Below are 20,650 nucleotides of genomic sequence, written 5' to 3'. Positions count from 1 at the left end.
AACATATTCACCAGATAATCTGCATGTCTGTTATTTTTTTAAGGGTCTTACCATCACTGTGAAAGCATGCACGGTAGGGCTGTTAAATGTTGGATCGTCGGGTCTCTCCTGGTAGACCACACGGTAATGGGAGATAATGCCATTGGGAGATTCTGGCTTTGTCCAATTCAACAGAACTGAATGAGCACCGGTGGCTTGAGCCCAAGGAGCTGGAAAATCTTGAGGTGGGGCTTCCAGAGTTCGTGTTAATGACCACAGACTCTCCACTGAACCCTTGGAGTTACAGGCTCTGACCCGATATTCGTAGAGCGTGAAAGGCCTCAGGGTGTCTCCTTCATCCGTAAATTCAAGGGCTCCTTCTGACCAGACAAATAAAAGAGACTCCTCTTCAATGCCAGCAGGGCGTCTGAAAAGAAACCAAACAGGCAACCAGTGACAGTGGCACACTTCAAAACAAAGTTTGTAAATGGAGTAAAAAAAAATTTTTTAGAATTTGTTATCAACTCAACTTTTCAGCTGTTTCTTCCTAGTGTCATAATAAAGAAAAACCAAATGGAGAAGTACTTCAGTGGCCTAACTCCATTCATTTTTAAAGTGTAGTTGACACACACACACACACACACACACACACACACACACATATTTGACTGATTATAAAAGAGTGCATATGCTTTGTAGAAAACATGGAAAATACAGAAGAAACATAAAAAGCACAAAAGGTGAAACCTCATCCATAATCACATTTTATTATCTTTCAGATGTTTTTGCTGAATAACAAGATATACACGCAATACAAGAAAACAAACATATTTAAAATCTTTTAAAAATACAGAAGCATATATTAAGCATTATTAATGCATTTTTATATATTTTCTAGATTTGTTTATATGTGTCTGTGTGTGTGTGCATGTATGCATGCAGTTATATCGGGGTTTTAGGTTTTGCACAACTGGAACCACCGGATATGGAATTAGTAGAGGCTATTATTGGAAATCCTTACCTTTCTATGATAAATGGATTGCAGCTGGGGTCCCAGTGTGTTTGTCTCCCTGTATCCAGGCCTTTTGAGAGTATGCTCCTAAACTCACTCTGAGCTTGGCTATATGACTTTTTTGGCTCATGGGACAGTAGCAAATATGATGACTGCAGAGATTCAAAAGTGTTTGCACATTGAGGATGATCCTTTTGCTGCTCTTAGGACCATAAAATTACTGTGTGAAAAAGCCCAGGTTTGCATACTGGAAGATGAAGAACTATGAAGGGAAGCCCACAGTTCCTATTTTCTCTCATGCAGCACATTGCTCTTTTGCATTTGTTCCCAGGATGTTTACAAAGTATTTTAAATTCACTTCTTAGATGCCACTTACTTTCTCTTCATTTGAATTTTCTCTTCTATAATTTAAACCGTAACCTCTCAAAGTATGGACAATCTTTTCTTATACATAAAGACCACTGTTTTTTCTACATTTATTGTTGTTATACATCAACAACTTTATTAAGCACTTTTATATGCCCGTCATTGTATTAGAAACAAGGGTACAAAGATGAACACATACCTTACCTAAAGGAATAGGTAGCTGAGTAGAAGAGACGGAGCTATGTGCAGACTAATGAAAATAACATGATAAGTAATATAATAGGAATTTTAGAGTGTTTTTGTTTTATTTATTTTATTTATTTATTTATTTTGAGACTGGGTCTCACTCTGTCACTCAGGCTGGAGTGCATTGATGCAATCATGGCTAACTGCAGCCTCAAACTCCTGGGCTCAAGAGATCCGCCTGCCTCAGTCTCCTGAGTAGCTAGGACTATAGATGTGTGCTACTAGGCCTGGCTAACTTTTTAAATTTTTTTGTAGAGATGAGGTCTCGCCATGTTGCCCAGGCTGGTCTTCCTCAAGCAAGCCTCTGGCCTTGGCCTTCCAAAGTGCTGGGATTACAGGCATAAGCCACCATGTCTGGCCTGCTTTAGAGATCTTTAAAGGACAAAAGTCAAATTCCTTTTAGATGTCTCCCCTAAAACCTGGTAAAATGCAGAGTATGACCCCAAAATTCTTTCAACTGTCTGAGAATGGGCTTGTTTAGGCTCATCTTTAGATTTTGTTGATAGAAAACTAGGGCCACATGTATACTCTTTTGGTACTAAATATATATAGCATTAAATATAGAAGTAAGAGAAATGGAATGGTCAGTTGTTGAGACGGCCCTATATATCTGATACTTCATTTGGAACAGTTCTTTTCTCATCCAGATGTAAAATTATGATGCAGGTTTGATGGAAAGTGAAGTTCCGGAGGAACTGTGGTTGGTATATCTCTATATTCCCAGCATCTGAGCCCAGTAAGTGTTCAATAATGTTTTTGAAGTGAAAGGCTAAAAGTTATATAGTCCCATGACTTCTCTGCATCTTTGCCTCTTCTCCATCAGCTCTTATTTCCTATCAAGGCAGTATTCTAGGTTGGGGGAGAATGTAACCAAGACATTGACCCTCCCCTTTCAGCTCTCTCTCTAGTTGAGAAGAGAGTGATGAATACATCAATATTTTCCAGGCTGTTAGGAGTATTTAATTAACACACTCTTCAGATGCTGAAAAATTCACATGCTGCCATATCAGATTAACCAGCTCCATCAAAATGTAAAGGGTTATTAAGACAAAGTAAATGACAGTACCTTTCACAAAAAGGCAGAATATGTAAAATCTTTGGCTTTGGGAATCAGATAATCCTCAAGTTGATAAATCACGATGACCTGAGTATGAGCAATGACAAGCTTCCTGCTGGAAGCTATAGAGGCTTCATAGACACCTCTCAGTGACCTGCAATTATGGTTCGGCAGCCCACCTCATTATTGCTTGCTACCATGCGTGGACCAGATTCTGCACTCAGTGAAGGTTTGCAGGGTTTGGCCTTTGTACTTGCTGCAGATATCAGGTACCAGGTGTGTCATTGGGAGAGATCCATTCTAATGAGAATCGCAGGGCTCATAGCCAAGGACTCCTCTCAGTGATTTTTAAAAAGGTGTTTGCTAGGAACACAATACAGCAAACAAACCTATGATGGTCTATGGGGAAGTAACATTTTTTATTTTGTTTAGCTTCAGCCTTTCCATGACAATTCAATTAATTTTTATTAAACTCTCACGAATTCCCAAATTGAGATGTAGTCATGGTTTCTTTAAAGCCGACATTCTTAAAAAATTTGCCTAAAAAGTGTGGGTTTTAAATACATGTACTATTTAAAAGATTGAGTATTATGTTGGCCTCAAGTTTATTCACCAAAAGAATTAAAAGGTGCAGTCTGGTTAAGTATTTCTTATTGCTATTGAATCCTTGAAAATTTAATATCGTGGAGAAGTAAATGTCCCATCTGCACTGCTAAAAAACAGAGTCTCTTTATGTCTGAATACATTTTGAGCAGAAGTGGTTGAGTAGGTCACAATTATTACTAATTATTTAAGATTTAGGCATCACCTGTTCATTTAACTGGAAGTGTTTCCTCCTGAGTAGCCTGTGTTTAGAGAAATCACATTTTCAGTTCTCTCTGAATAGCCAAATGGTTATTCTTTGCTCAAGCTCATTTGGGAGATACTTCAGGAATGTATTTTTCCAACTAGAGTTAACTTAATGTTGCCTGACACTAAGAGGAAAACAAAAATAAGTATAAAAACTAGGATACATATATTTTTAAAGGCAGTCACACTTCTGCGGTCTCAATGTACAATGTTCTTAGGAGCTCCTTACTCCTTCTCTCCCCTCCAGCAATTGTCACTGCTTATTTTCAAAAGCAATTAAAACAAAATCCTACGACCCAATGCACCATAACGATTTTGAGGTTATGAAACTTCCACCCCCATTCCATGAAGAATATTACAAATATTCTGAGTTTAAATAGATAATCAGAAACATCTGTAGTCAGAGGAGATAGGTTGGAGGTCCTGGCTCTGCCACTTAGTTCTATGACCTTGGGTGAACTTTCTATTTCATTTTGTAAAGTGGAGTTAATAACCTCATAGTGTATAACAAACCTCTGAAAATTCTTATAAAAATTAAAACATAAAAAGCATTGGGTAAAATGTAATGCACGATCTGAATGAAGTTATCATGGAGATGATGTGCATCTGGCATTGAACAAGGAGGTCATCTCAACAGTTTACATAAGAATAAATGCAGACCCTGAACTAGATTGCTGAGAGGACAAATGGAAACACAGGTGATTTACAAAATGCATTGTGAAGGTTGAATTATCAAGTTTTTGGTGTGAGTAGAGACTCGGTTGTTGAGAGAAGAGACATCACAAACCTTTCAAAAATTTTAAGACAGTCCTTTTAAAAATTCTCTAGAGATTTACCATGTAAAATGGCCTATGCTTATCCTTAATCTGCTGATTCTCAAAAGGACTCACCTTTCTGAAATTTCTAGTCCCATTTTATATTCCAGTCATCATCAAATGCTGGACTATAGTTTCTTATATTCCATTATATTTCATGGTTCCATGGCTTTGGTATCTGCTAATTCTCTGGCAATACCCCTCCCCATCCTCTTTCTTATTCTCCTTTTTTCTTTCTTTCTTTTCTTTTTTTTTTTTGAGACAGAGTCTTGCTCTGTTGCCCAGACTGGAGTGCAGTGGCGCAATCCCAGCTCACTGCAAGCTCTGCCTCCCAGGTTCACGCCATTCTCCTGCCTCAGCCTCCTGAGTGGCTGGGACTACAGGTGCCTGCCACCATGCCCGGCTAATTTTTTGTATTTTTAATAGAGACAGGGTTTCACTGTGTTAGCCAGGATGGTCTCGATCTCCTGACCTTGTGATCTGCCCTCTTCAGCCTCCCAAAGTGCTGGGATTACAGGTGTGAGCCACCACACCTGGCCTCTCCTTTTTTCTATAGACTAACTACAATTCGTCTTTTAAAATTCTAGCCCCATATCACTCTTTCCAGAAAGTCTTTTCTTTGCTTTTCTCTCAAATAAGAGTTATCATATCCTTCTATGTGCTATCTCTTTTTTCTAATTTGTATTAGGCTCCTTTTGCATTGCTACAAAAATACTTGAGGTAAGCTAATTTATACAGAATAGGGATGTAACTGGCTCACAGTCCTGCAGGGCATACAGAAAGCATGATGCTGGAATCTGCTTATGAGAGACTCAGGAAGCTTACAATTATGATGGGAGGTGAAGAAAAAGCAAGTGCGTCACGTGCAGAGAGCAGGAGCAAGAGAGAGAGGTGGCGGGGGGGTGGGAGGTGGGTGGAGTCCTAGACATTTAAACAACCAGATCTCCCATCATGAACAAACTGAGCAAGAACACACTTATCACTAAGGGCATGGTGCTATACCATTCATAAGGGATCTGACCCCATTATGCAATCACCTCCCACTAGGCCCCATCTGCAACATTGGGGATCTGTGTTTAGCATGAGATTTAGAGAGGACAAACATACAAACTATATTATTCCACCACTGGCCTCCCAAATCTCATCTCTTTCTCACATTTCAAAATGAAATCATGTCCTCCCAATAGTTCCCCAAAGTTTTAACTGATTGCAGCATTAACTCAAAAGCCCCAAGTCTCAAGTACCAAGTCTAAAATCTCATCTGGAGACTCATCTCCTTTCACCTATAAGCCTGTAAAATCAAAACAAGTTATTTACTTCCAAGACACAATGTGGGTACAGGTATTGGGTAAACATTCTCATTGCAAAAGGGAGAAATTGGCTAAAAGAAAGGGCCTATAGGGCCCACACAAGTCTGAGACCTGGTAGGACAGACATTAAACCTTAAAGCTCCAAAATAATCTCCATTAACTCCATGTCCCACTCCAGGGCACACTGCTGCAAGCACTGACTCCTAAGGCTTTGGGTAGCTTCAACACTGTGGTTTTGCAGAGTGCAGACCCTGTGGCTGCTCTCATACATTGGAGTTGAATCCCTATGGCTTTTTTCAGGATAAAGCTGTCCATGGTTTCTGGGACCTAGAGAGAAGTAGCCCCCTTCTCATAGCTCCATCAGACAGCGCCCTGATGGAGACTCTGTATGATGGCTCCAACCACACTTGCCTTCTGCACTGCCCTAGTAGAGTTTCTCTGTAAGGGCTTCACCCCTGTGGCAGCCTTCTGCCTGGGCACCCAGGCTTTCTCATACATCCTCTGAAATCTAGGGGGAAGCTGCCAAGCCTCCTTCATGCTTGCATTCTGTGCACCTGCCAAGTTAACAGTACATGGTAGCTACCAAGGGTTTGGTGTACGCCCCCGAAGCACCTACTTGCGATGTATCTGAGGCCCTTTGAGCTGCAGCTGCAGCAAGAGTAGTCAGGATGTGGGGAACAGTTCGCAAGCCTGCACAGGGCAGCAGGGCTCTGGGCCTGGCCCCCAAAACCATTCTTTCCTCCTAGACCTCTGGGCCTGTGTTGAGAGGGGCTGCCTGTAAGATCTCTGAAATGCCTTCTAGGCCTTTTCCCTATTATCTTGGATATTAACACTTGGCTACCTTACAGTCATGCTAGTCTCTCTTGAAAGTGGTCACTCCACAGTCTGCTTGAATTCTTTCTCTACCACAGGGCCAGGCTGCAAATTTTCTGAACTTTTGCTCTCTGCTTCCCTTTTACATAAAAGTTCCAACTTTGAGTCATTCCTTTGCTCCCACATCTGATTGTAGGCTGTTAGAAACAGCCAGGCAAAGTCTTGAATGCTGCTTTGTTGCTTAGAAATTTCTTCCACCAGTACCCTAGGTTTTTACTCCTAAGTTCTCACTTTCACAAATCCCTGGGGCATGGATGTAATGGAGCCTAGTTCTTTGCTAGGGCATAACAAGGGTGGCCTTTACTCTAGTTCTCAGTTATTTGCATCTGAAACTTCATTAGCCTGTCTTATTCTTCACTGTCCATATTTCTATCAGCATTTTGGTGAGAACCATTTAACCAGTCTTTAAGAAGTTCCAAATTTTCCCTCACCTTCCTGTCTTCTTCCGAGCCCTCCCAACTCTTTCAACCTCTGCCCGTTACCCAGCTCCAAAGTCACTTCCACATTTTCAGATATCTTTATAGCAACACCCTACTCCTGGTGCCAATTTTCTGTATTAGGCTGTTCTTGTGTTGCAATAAAGAAATACCTTGGGAGCAAGTGATTGCAGCATGCAATTTTTCCGACATTTGGAAAACCAGCTTAATTTCATGCTTCCTCCTCCATACAACTGCACCAGTGGCAGGTACCCCTCCTCAACTGTCTGAGTCCCAGCTTCACAGGCACCCTCCTCTATGCATTTACATTTTAATAATTGTAACAACTCCCCTTTGTTCCCTCAGTTCTAACGATGCTAGCTGTTTCCTGTAGTTGCCACCTCCATGATATCTTAGAGTTCTCTTTTTATGTTTTAGTTACCTAGTTAACAAATTTATAACTACTTACTAATTATTTATATTAAATTCCTTCTGTTAAAGTAAGTAGTGTGGTTCTTCTTTCTTGATCAGACTGATTATTACAGAAAGTGATGGTGATGTTCACACAAAGAAGGAAATAGGAAAATTGGAAAGACAGCGATGATAGATTTGCATCTGGGCTCACAAATTTATTATTTTGTCTTTACTAGACCATATGATATATTGATTATAAAAATTAATAAGAAAACACAGATGAACAAAAGCAGAAGTATTTAAACGAATCACTGATAGCCTAATATTTGGAGATAAGCACTGCTAGCACTATTTCGGTGTTTAACATTCCAGACATTTTTTATATACATATATATGTAAAAAATATACTATATATTTAAAGGAAAACAGAATCCTACCAGGCATATTGTTATGCAAGCTGCTACTTTTATAACCATGAACCTCTTTCATTGACTTTAAATGTACATCTACAACTGCCAGATAGATTTGTCTTTCTAAAACCTGGCTTTGGACAACATATCTAGGATAACTTTCTATTTTTATCACGCTTCACATTTAACAGTAATTCCACACATATTATTTAATTCTTACAGAATTCCAAGAGGCTAATTATCTTTTATATTAACTATCTTCACTTCTTGTAAAAATGGAAAATTAGGGAACACAGTGACTTGCCTAAGGTCATATAACTAGTAAGTGTTAGAGCCAGGCCCTGGAAGCCATATCTTCTGATTACAAATGCCACACTCTTTCCACTTTGTTACATTGCTTCTCTATTTACCCCCTAAACCTTCAGCAGCTCACATTGCCTCTGAATATAAAGCCTAAACTCCTTAGATCCAAAATCTATCATTAAGCTGATCTTCTAAATGTCCCCTACTAATAGCAATGACTCCAGATAAACCTGACCATTCCTTGAATCCTATGCTTATGTGTTGGAAATTTTGCTTATTCTATTGATTTTATTCACTTATCATGTCTTCACCATCAGGCTCTGCTTGTTAAAAATCCCTATTTACCACAAGTGAAACAGAATACAAAGTCCTAAAATGAACCCGATGCATATAGGAATTTTGTATGAATGACATTTCAAATCAGTGGATTATGAAATAATGTTGATAAACTAGTTAGCATTTTTTAAGACAATGAATTCTTATCTAATTTCGTATAACAATATTAATTCTATTTTTAGAAACAAGGAGTAGAGCCATAAAAGTGCTGGAAGAAATAATTAATGTGTTATTTTTAATATGATCATGAAAGGGAGATTTTCTTTAATGTGGAAAGAATATAGACAATAAGAAATAATCCAGTAGAAAAATAGTCTAAGAATTTATAATATATTATACATACCCCTCCCAAATAGAAGATAAATATTTTAAGTAAATGAAGAATTTTACTTATAATGATCGAAACTTGAATTAAAACAACAAAAATGTGCAAATGAAAATATTGAGCTGACAGATTTGGAAGACTGACCCTGTATTAAAAGATTTCAGAATTAGAAATTCTTACATATGATATTTGGAAGACAACTTAGGAATCCTCAACAATTTTAAATGCATATGGTCTAGTAAAGACAAATCCTCCACAATTTTAATTGACCCGGTACTTCTAGTACTAAGAATAATTCTCTATATACTTACTGTAAGAATACTTATTAGAGAATTGCTGTGGTAACAAAAACTTGAAAATCACCTATTTTGCCATCATCAGGGTACTGGCTAAATAATATATGATACACATCCATATAACAGAATATTGATGAGTCATTAAAAGAAATCAGGTGTGTATATGTGTGTATATATATACATATAAAATGCCCAAAGAAAATTGCAGAACAATGTGGGCAATATAATTCTTTTATGAAGAAGAAAATATAAATAGAAAACATTAATGTTAATATATTAAAATTAATAGTGTTACTTCTATTAGTGAAAATTACCTATGCCATGAGTAAATCACAAGAATGAATAATAACCTTAGTAATCTTCTGTACTGTTGAAACATTTTTTCCAACAAATGTATTTCTCTTACAATTTAAATAGTCATTAAATCTTTATTTTATAAGGCCTAGTCTCAATGACATCAACTTGATGAAGTGTTCCATGAATATTCTAGACAGAGAATTCTTCTCTAAATTTTCTGGTAAATATTTCTGTTTTTCCACTATATATTTTACTCTTTTCTTTGTTTATTTAGCCTGTCTTATATCTCCCACTGTAGTGAAGATCACTGGCGAAAGGGCTTAGGTCTCATAGATCTTTGTGTCTCTCTCAGTAGATACGTACATGTATGGATAGGTAGATGGATATCTGTCTGTCTGTCTTCTGACTGTATCTATCTATATAAATATTCATATCTATATCCATCTTTCCACCCAATACAAATTGAATTACATCAAAATTCCTTTGCCTTTGATTCAGTGCTCATCTTTTCTTAGTTAACTCAATCAGCTTAATTATCCATTTTATAAAATGTTTTCACTTACCTGCTTTGAAAACCCTTTCATATCATACAGTCTTCAAAACTATTTCAGATTTTATCCTTTAAAATCTTACTAAATACTCAGAAAGAAGTGCCATCATTTGTTTCTATTTCTACAGTGTTTACAGGGTGTTTGTATATAGTGTTGCCTCTCAGTGCACATTGATCAAATCTTTTTATTTATTTAAAGAAAAAGCTCGTGAGAATAATAAACCCCATGAAATTTGGTTTCTATTAAAATTAAAGCTCCTAAGTGGGAGGAGATTATTTTATTACATGTTTTGTAAAGTCTCAATTTAATGTGTTTGATGGATTTTGTAGATGTAAGTGATGAGATTTTTGCCATTTGCAAGGTTACAGATATAAAATAAAGAAGGAATACTGAAGAATCATTATTACACAAGCCAAACTCATTGAGAGGAGGAAGCAGACATCCAAGATAGTCTTGTCTATACTCGGTCAATAAACAGGTTGCACAACACTAACTTAAATGTTGGTCTCTATTCTTTAAAAAATTTTTTGTAGCAAATCTTTTTTTGTGACTTATATATAGTCAACAAAGTAGCTTAAACTAACAGATAAACTAAGCAGAGGGAATCATATTAATAGTTTGTTCTTACTCGGTTATTTTGTTTCGTTTTTGAAATTATAAACATCTTCTATCTTTAATAGGGCAGACACTTTTTAATAGGATAATATTTAGGTTATTTTGTTTTGTTTTTGAAGTCATAAACATCTTCTGTCTTTATTGGGTCAGATATTTTTTAATAGGATAATATCTAGAGGAAATATTTAAACAATAAAGGACAGTTACAGAAAAGAAAATTATTCAGGGGCTTGGTGAGAAGAGAGTCACAAACATTTTCAAATGAGATTTACAAGTGGGCTTCCTGCAAGTTAATAAAAATATCTGCATAGGCCAAACCCCATCTCTGGTTTGAGCTAAATGTACTTCCTTTGGTGCTGATAGAAGAAAGAGAAGGCCAATGATGAAGCTGAAATTACATGCCATAACCTCCTCAGAAATACTGCAGGCTGGTGGCTATAACTATATAAAGGGCTCTATGTAGTCTCAGAATGAAAAAGAACTATGTGTCTCCATTCTATTTCTGTCCTTACAAGTTTCTGATTTTTTTTTTGCAGCTATCTAAGAAAAATTTGATATTGTTGTTGTCTAAGCACATTTAAACTTCAGTCGAAATAACTGCCAAGTGATTCATGCCTATGTAGGTGAATATAACGATTGTATCTGGAGCCCCAGTGCACCATTTTCATTTCACTTTAAATAAAAAACAAAATGTATCTATGTCAGTCAGTGCCCTTCTGCTGTACTCAGAGGTATCAAACAGGCTACAATTATGATTGTGAAGTGATTGTGTCACATTGGAGGAAGGTTTATTGCTTTTGAGTCTGCTAGGCAGTAACACATTCTGTTTCATATTACTCTTTATATCATTGTTTGGCTGTGACTAGAATAATCAGATGCCATCAAATGCTGTCAAATTCAATTTACAGTATTTTTCATTGAAGCGGGCTTTCTGCATTATATTTCCTGTTTTCCCTCTCTATAGCTGCCATGGAATAGGCACTGTAATCACGAGCTTTATTTACAAAACCAACAGAGTGAAGCCACGTCGTGGTCTATAACAGATACTTTATTTCCCTTTATTCTGAATAGGAATTTGATGTGCTTTTCTCATGCAATTAGCATTAAGTAGATGAAAGAAAACTATTTCAAGAGGATGGGCATTTTAGAGCCTGCACTAATGTGCTGCTTAGCGTAAAATGTAAATTCACATTAGCCATTTTTATGTGTTCATGTGTATTTGAATCAGAAATATTCTTCTTCAAATTAATGTTTGCTGAGAAGAAATTTGGCTTGTTCATTTTTGGTGATGTCATTTACATAACCAGAAATGCAATAATACTTTCTCCTTTCGTAATTTTTTTCTATAAGCCCTTAGCTCATCACTGAAGACTGATGTGAATCAAAGGATTTCAATATCTAAAGTTATAAGAGGAGCCTAAGTAAGTTTCACTAAGTTTCCAGGGCATAGGACCAAATAAGGGAAGGCCTGAGGCTGCTAGAAACACTAACAAAGGATGTTGAAGAGGTGCGGGGTATGAGGATCTGAGAAGAAGTGTGTTCTGCTTTGTACGCTAAAGGAAATACATTGCTTTCAGAATGGGATTGGGTTTTTCAATCTGCAAATCCTGTATGTCTACCAATGATTGTATTTTCTGTCTTAAGTAGCAAGCCATCAGTTGACAGGTTATTTGCCCCCTTGGCTCTTTGCATTGTACTTTCTACTCACCTCCCCCTCACTTTCTCTATTTTTTCCTCTTCTTCTCTCCCTCCCCACATCTCTCCCTCATGCTCTTCCTTTGCCTGCTCCTTCTCCTCCTCATTCATTATTTATTTAAAGAATACATTAATTTAAAGCAATGTTCATGTTGATCAGGTGAAGACTAGATCAGAGAGCAAAATATCCTTCAAACCAAAATGTTCATGGTCTATCTCTCTCTTCCACTATTTTCTCTCTCTCTCTCAATCTCTCTTTGTCTCTCTTTTTCCTCAATCTTTCTCTTCTTCTCTTCCCTATTGCCTCTTTTCTTTATTTTAGATAGGTACATTTAATAAATTCTGCACATGATAGAACAAGTTGCTATAACACCATCTAACCAGTGGAGTGGAGGCTCATTAAAACAGAAGGAAAACTGGAGAGGAGAGCCCCTTTTTCTGCTTATGAAAAGCACCATCTTTGGAGGAGGAGAAAACACTTTTTAATCTCTACATAATAATTAATGAGAAATGTTAGAATTCTTGTCTTGTATCTGGTTTCCTCTCTGGAAAGACTATGTTTTCCTGGTCAGTGAGCTGCTTAAGCAGTGGTCCCCAAACTTTTTGGCACCAGGGACCGGTTTTGTGGAAGACAATTTTTCCACACAGTGGGGCAGTGCAGTTAGGGGGTATGGTTTCAAGATGAAATTATTCCACCTCAGATCATCAGGCATTAGGTTCTGATAAGGAAGGCACAACCTAGATCCCCCGCATGTGCAGTTCACAATAGGGTTTGGAAGCTAATGCCACCACTAATCTGACAGGAGGTGAAGTTCAGGTGGTAATGCTTGCTCACTGGCCACTCACCTGCTGTGTGGCCCGGTTCCTAACAGGCCATGGACTCTGTGGCCTGGGGGTTAGGAACCCCTGCTTTAGAGGGCTGTTCTGCCCCATCACTAAATATAAGTCTATGTGGGCTATAAGGTCTCAGTTTTCAAACAGATCTCAATCAAAAATGTTATATGGTAGTTATGGATTTTTTCCTTGGTTAATTTGTAAAAGTTTGAGCACCGGTCTTAGTCCTCACCAGTAGGTGCTACAAACAAACAAACAAATATACAAAACAAAACACAAAAAACAAAACATGAATTCCCATTCATTCTCCTATGGAAACATAAAATGAACTTGATTCTGCCATGTTGGAGCAGTACGCATTCTTAAATAACTAAAAATAATAGTAACAGCCAATCTTACCTGTAAATAAAGTAGTTGATGATGATTCCATTTGGTTTTTCAGGTGGCGTCCACTCAATCTCTATGCAAGCTGACCCCAGTGCCTTAAGAACAGGGGAATTAAGATCCATTGGGGCTGCTTCAGGTGTTTTGACAAACATGCTACTGCTAACTCCACAACCTCCTTGAAAAAAAAATTGAGGTCTTTATTATTTTTCAAGCAATGAAAAGAACTACATATTTATACAGAAGAGTAATGATATCATGAAAATTATTTTTACGTGTGCTTTTGCATATATACCTGTACAGGTGTTTTAGATAAATTTTTATGGAATTTGAACATTTAAATAGAAAACTATTTTTGGAAAACCCATTAATTAGTCACATATTTATATAGACATAAACAATAAGGCATATTGTCTGGAAATAAGGAATAATAAGGAAACTTGTCTGAACTCAAGTTTCTCTAGTTTATTACAGTCATTCTAACCAGAAAGTGATAATGCACTTGAATTTCACAAGTGTGTCTGTGACCTACATATCTTGTATGCTTTTAATAATATTTTATTTTGCCAATATTTTAAACTCATGAGCACTATTCAAACACACAGGAATAAAACAATTTATTTGAAGGATATTGTACCTCTATTGCACAGTTTCAGGGACATGGAGATGCAGATGTTGACTTTGTACTTAAATCAAGAAAACATTAATTTAAAATTATTTTCACGTTTATCAGGTGAAGACAGATCAGAGAAAGCAATATCCCTCAAACAAAAATGCCATGTGCTATTTTTTAGAGAAAAAAGGACAAACCGGCTAGCAATTTCTGATGAGTTCAGCATAGCAAAATTGCAGACTCATAATTCTAACCAACTCCATGAGAACTAGCACTATTTGGAAACAGAAATTCCCAAGGACATTCAATACAGGAGTTTCTACTACACACTGAGTCTGATAAATTTCTTTAAGGTGAAGCAAAATGTTTTGTATACTAAGGTAAGTTACATGTTTTCTTTATTTAGCAAATGAGTATTATATGTTATATAACATATATGATGAGATCATATATATCATATGTTACATATGATATACACTTATATAACATATCCATATCTGTTAATGTTTATACTTAATTTAAAAGAGATAAATAAAATGATGTATAGCTCTCTTGATTCCCTGTTCTCCCCTCCTAAATCACAGTTTACATTTAGCTACTTACCCATTTGGAGTGATAAAGGAAATGGGGGAGGCTTTTCCTTAACGCAACACAGATACATGAAAATTTCACTGACCACAGCCTAAGCCATGAAACACAAGGTGATAGTTTGTATATATGAAGTAGGGTTCAAGGAAGCACTAAAAAATATGTAGGATTCATCTGGGTGTAATTCAACTCTTAAATAACTTCTCACTTCCTCCTCCTGGATAAAATTTAAATAAGGCCAAGGTAAATATGTTTTCTAAGAAATTTTTGGAATACTCATTTTTGTTTTATATTACCAAAGACTCCTTTATGTGAGCTAGGTGTTTTTCTTTCAAAGGGCCTTATAAAACAAGACTTTGCAAAACCACCATTTTAATATATTTAAATATTTATGATTTAATGTGCAGAAATGCATAATGCTTTACTCGATGCCAGACTGTGATTTTTCTGGGTAAACAGTCCACTACAAATAAGAAATGAAACGTTAGTCTTTGTATTTGGATTGAGAATCTATTCCTTTTTAATGAAATGTTTTAATGAAATACTTTTTCATAAAAGCCCAGGCCAAGTGTCTGAAAGACTTTCACCATTTTGACATGCTTGTATCCTTATCTCATACTGTGTGAATGGAGCCAAATTTTCCAGAAGGGTGGATTGATGATGACCAACGGAGAAGGCCAGAGGTGTTACACTTCCATCATTGAGTAATACATTGTACTCCACAGGAATTTTGGGGATGAGGATCCCTTTAAAGAGAGAGAGAGAGAACATTAAAAACATATATATATATATATATATAAAACAATGGGCAACAAATGTTTGTCTTTTAAAAATAATGTCTTTTTAAAATTTTGTAATTGAGGCCGGGCGTGGTGGCTCATGCCTGTAATCCCAGCACTTTGGGAGGCTGAGGCGGGCTGATCACAAGGTCAGGAGATGGAGACCATCCTGGCCAACATGGTGAAGCCCTGTAAAAATACAGAAATTAGCCGGGCATAGTGGTGTGTGCCTGTAATCCCAGCTACTCGGGAGGCTGAGGCAGGAGAATCGCTTGAAACCGGGAGGCAGAGGTTGCAGTGAGCTGAGATTGCATCACTGCACTCCAGCCTGGGTGACAGAGCGAGACTCTGCCTCCAAAAAAAAAAAGTTGTAATAGAAAAGTAAATTACTTCTTAATATAGCAATTAAAAGCTTCACAAAAGTTAAGTTGGCAAATATTAGACTGTGTATTCCAAAAGTTAAGAAATGTGCATAATCTATTTTTAAAAGTATAATATTTCTATTTAAAGATATACTCTATTGGCAAATAAAAATGAAGGCACATTTCACTTAAAACATATAAGGCAATTATGCTGTCACATATTTTTTCTAGGCTTACTTACTTTTAAAGTTCTTAGAAAACAACACCAATTTCGCTGTGACAATAATTTTTCTGTAGAGCATTGTGTATGCCTCCTGTCTGACATGGATCCTTGACATAACAGCCCATAAAATATCCAAATCATGGTCTACCTAGAGAATTCCCAGTGCATTAATTACTGGGCCAGGACAGTTCACTGTCACTGAGACTTATGGTCCTAAATACATAGAAAATTTGGGTTCAACAATTGTCATTTTTCACCATTCCTTCCTAAAGAAAGTAGGTCTTGTCAGTTTAGCCTCGTCAAAGTCTATTTATATAATTAAATGCTTGTTAAGTTTTATTTGGTCATGAACAACTGGCATACTTTTTCAAGGAGAGGATATGAGTTTTGAATGAAGAATATAATAGAATTTTCTATTACATTTTCTCCTTGATCTGAGAGTTTTTAACATTTATGAGTTTAGTTATTTACTTCTGTAGTACCTACGTAAGTCTATGTTTACTTTAGAAACAGTGGAATCTAGAGAACATTACTGAGGAAGCACAGGACTCAATGACCTAAGAGAGATGAGGTCTAAAAATGAAATGTGGTTTTGCTTTTTATAGATGTGGCCTCTATATTTACAGAGTGGAAGAGCTGGTACAAACCAAAGATGCTCAGGATTTTGTGTAGGATAGATGAAAAAGAGGTGTCTGAAGGAGATATTGATCATCTTCAGAAGTACTGATCAATTGCTTCCTCAGGAAAGGTGCTAGACTGCGTTAAATTTGGCAGCTTAGACTGAAAATGTTTATTTTAAATTTAGAGCATCATGGCTAAACTATCTGGCACATTTATTCTAGTAAGTTAAACTACTAACATTCTATCATTGATTCCTAAACTCTTATCTCTAGCTTTCTATCTTTCCTGTATTACAGCTTTGTATTTTCAACATCCTGCTAGGTATTTCTACACGGATATTCCTCAGAGGCCACAATCTCAACAATTCTACAACAGAACTAGCTGTATTTTCCACTCCCAAATCTGTTCTTTTTCCTAGGTTTCCTCTTTCAGTAAGTCATAATACCATCTTCCCATTTTCCTAGGATGGAAATCTTAGAGTAAGACTTTTAGAGTGGATCCTGCCTTCTTCACTCCAAAACTCAAGTGACTACTAAATTTTATCAATTATTTCTTTGAGAAATTTGGGCTTTATATATAATCAGCAACAAGGAGACTTTGCAGGTATAAACAAGAAAATGAGAGTCTACCTACATTTTAGAATGATAACACTGTTGGGAAATGAATAGTGGCTTAAAAACATGAGAGACAAGACATAGGGAAACCAGTTTGAAAGTCTTTACAATGTTTGCAGAAGTAGTACAAACAAGAGTCATTTCATTGCATCCCTGTGTTATGCCAGGCAACACGCACTATCTCATTTAATACTACTAGAATGTCAACCGTATAAATTAGGACTTTGTTTTCTCCAATGTGGTTCCACTGCCTAGACTTTAGCACAAAGTAGCAGCTCAATAAATGTTAGTTGATTGAATGAATGAATGAACCCTCAAGACAATACTGCATGGTAAATATTACTATTTTTTAAGATGAGAAAATTAAAACTCAGAGAAGTTAAATAACTTGTTCCAGATTGCACAGTGATTAATTGGAGAAGCGAGGACTTGAACTTAGGCCCATCTGATACCAACACTTATATAACTATACTTATGCTTTTCCTTGATACTGGAGTCTTAGAGTAGGACAACTGGGGGAAAAATGACAAGATAGGTTTGAGAAAACTTGTGCAGTAAGGCAGAGCCATTCTTGGAGACTATTCCGAAGCAAGGAAACACATGATGGATAAGTAAGAATCGTTACTGATGGAACAAGCATATTATAGGTAGAAATTTAAAGTTCTGCAGACCAAGTATCCCAACCTGAAATACACCTGCTCTGGAGGTTTGTGGGCTCATGTCAAAGTATATTCAAAGACAGGAACAAACATGGTACCGTAGGTCCTCAAATAATGTTGTTTCATTCAACATTGTTTCATTAATATTTATGAGGAAAAAAATTGATTCTCGACTGGAGCCACTGTCTGTGTGAAATTTACACATTCTCCCCGTGTCTGTGTGGTTTCTTTATGGGTACTCTGGATTTTTCCCATATCCTAAAGATGTTACCATTAAATTAATTGGTGTGTCTGAATGGTCCTAGTCTGAGCGAGTGTGGGTGTGTGTGTGTCCCGTGACGGAGTGGCCTTGAGCTGCTTGGTTAGGCCCTGGCCACCCCAATCCTGAACTGGAAAAAGTGTGTCAGAAAATGAATGAATGAATGAATAATTGTAAAGTGAAGATTCATTAAGTGTGTTACTAGCATATAGATGCATAATAATAAATAATGCTGTACAAAAGCCTTCCGTGAGCTTGCCCTACTTGCGGTTGTTTTTACTAGTGCATGGTGGTAAGGGGAGTTTCTTCTAATTTCTGCTCAAAAACATTTATCCCTATGGCTGTTGTCACTCGCTGATTTCCCAAAACTTAGGTTAAATGATCTTACTTGTTTCTATTAATCTTTCTTAAATGTATGTATAGCTCATATGTATTTCAGTTTAATATTAGAAGTGTTTTGGTCTTTTTTGATGATGTTTAGTTTGGTGATGTTTTTGTGACCAGAAATATTCCTTGCAACTTAAATCTTGCTTATATCAACTAGCCTAAGGTAAAATTGGTTTCCTTATACATCTTTTGACTCAAAGTTGCAGTTTCCAAGAACCTATCAATGACATTAAGGACTTACTGTACCTCTTTTTGGAGTATCACTTTGATGTGGAAAATTTGGGAAACACAGGATTTCCCTGTTTGAAGAAGGGGAACCAGCACAATCCCCGTTTCTTTGTTCACAAAATTGGGTGTGAGTTTTTCTTTCTAAAAGTTCAAGATTAGAGAATTATTTGTATGGTGAGTGATTAGAATTTTTGCTAGCCAATTGTAGAGTTGAAGACTGTAGTCACCTCAGAATGAACCAACTGTAGGACACAAGAAAATGTTTATGCTGATGTGCCAGTGTGCTGAACAAGTATAACTGTTCATACTGTAATCAAAGGACAATGTAATGTTAGTCTCTCGCTATTGCTTTAAAATGAACTCAATGTGGATTTTCTACCCTAGACATGGGATGAAAAGTTGGCCTGACCCATGACACTTCCACTTTGTTTCAGGTAATAAAGAGTTGTATACTATTTTTCTCCATAAAGAAACAGGAAAAGATGTCATAACAAAAATTAAATGCCTAAAAAAACTTTATTTTTCTCTTTACTGGTATGGTGAATACACATAATAGGCCTATTTAAAGGCTATTCTTCGAGACCTAATTCACCACTCCATGACAAAACTGGCAGTTTTTACTGCTCTCAACAAGACTGCAATAATTAAAATGAAATTTGAGAGTTGGATAAGGAGAATTGAGTATAGAGACCATTTGAGACTCAGTTAATTAATGGGTAAGAAAAATTTAAGTACTGTGCCAGAGGTAAAATAAAGAGTCACGTAATCAGGCTTCTTCTTCCTCTCCGCAAAAAATATTTTTTGGAGCGTGTTGCTTGAGGTAGTAAGAGAGATTGAAGAAGGAATCGGGGACCCTCTCAGTTTGCAATTTGACCTTCAGCAGGAAGATATGCTTATAGAAATTTCCATCCAGAGTATCCTGGAATGACAAAGCATTCCATATCACATTTTGGGCATTTCTCCCTATTGTTACCCTGCCATATCAGTAAAGCAGTGAAGAATAAAAGGCTGTTGTTTGAAGCCACAGGTTTTTTTTTTTTTTCTGAGACAAAGTCTTGCTTTGTCGCCAGGCTGGAGTGCAGTGGCACGATCTTGGTTCACTGCAACCTCTGCCTCACAGTGAACCCACATACTTATGACAAAATGAAGAGGGGAAGAATTGCTGGGAGCTTGAACCTGTTACTGGGCTTAGTTTTCTTTAGATCTCCCTAATATCCCGAAATATAACAGCATTATCACTCTTCAGCCAGTGAGATTAGTAGAAAATGCTTTCCCAAATGGTAAATTGTATAATATATTATTTTTTGGATGAAGACAAACACTGGAATACAATGGCAAATTTACATGAATTTTTAAGATAAAAAGCAAGACCTTAAAGAAATTGCAAGCTAATGATGATTGCTTCAGGCTCTGTTTTCAGACCTCCTGGGATTGCATATTCATCCTGTCTTCTTTGTTCCTAGGACAGTTCTTGCAGAAAAGTTTGACAAACACACATTCATAAAAAACATGCCATCATTCTTGTTGAACTAGACAAACCACAGAGTGGTGTCAGACAGATCAAATCCTTCTTCTGCCCTTATTTCCCAAGCGACCACTGGCAAATTAACTAACCTCTATGAATGTTGTCTCTTCATGTGTAAAATGATGATACTAATAGCTACCTCATAGAGAGTTGTGAGGATTAAATTAGAAAATATCTGTAAGCCTTTTAATATATTCCCATAACATAGAAAGTACTTAATAAATGGCCAACATCTCTACAAAACAAAATGGAGCAAAATGAAATAAAGAACAAAAAACAACTATGGCACTGTTTTCATGTGCCCTCAAACACTTTTGAATCAATTTTTCATATAAAGTTGCTATTCCAACTACAAATAAATGTTACATTCATTCAAGTTAATGTCTTTGTAACACTATTTTGTTATCTA

The 20,650-nt window shown here is 36.7% G+C and overlaps 1 protein-coding gene across 1 annotated transcript in view; it reads right to left on the bottom strand.

Moving 5' to 3' along the window:
• The window catches only part of USH2A (usherin), a 793,063-nt gene that overhangs the window by 105,135 nt on the left and 667,278 nt on the right, over positions 1-20,650 (bottom strand). The window contains exons 58-60 of the mRNA XM_054484303.2: positions 15,172-15,330; positions 13,399-13,561; positions 52-406 (exon numbers count right to left, since the gene is read on the bottom strand). Coding sequence (XP_054340278.1) covers positions 52-406; positions 13,399-13,561; positions 15,172-15,330 — 677 coding nt within the window. The remainder of the gene's footprint in view (positions 1-51; positions 407-13,398; positions 13,562-15,171; positions 15,331-20,650) is intronic.

This window comes from Pongo pygmaeus, chromosome 1 (assembly GCF_028885625.2).
Source record: "Pongo pygmaeus isolate AG05252 chromosome 1, NHGRI_mPonPyg2-v2.0_pri, whole genome shotgun sequence".
Taxonomy (NCBI): domain Eukaryota; kingdom Metazoa; phylum Chordata; class Mammalia; order Primates; family Hominidae; genus Pongo; species Pongo pygmaeus.
Note: the sequence above shows the minus strand (reverse complement) of the source record. Positions and strands in the feature narration are given on the sequence as shown.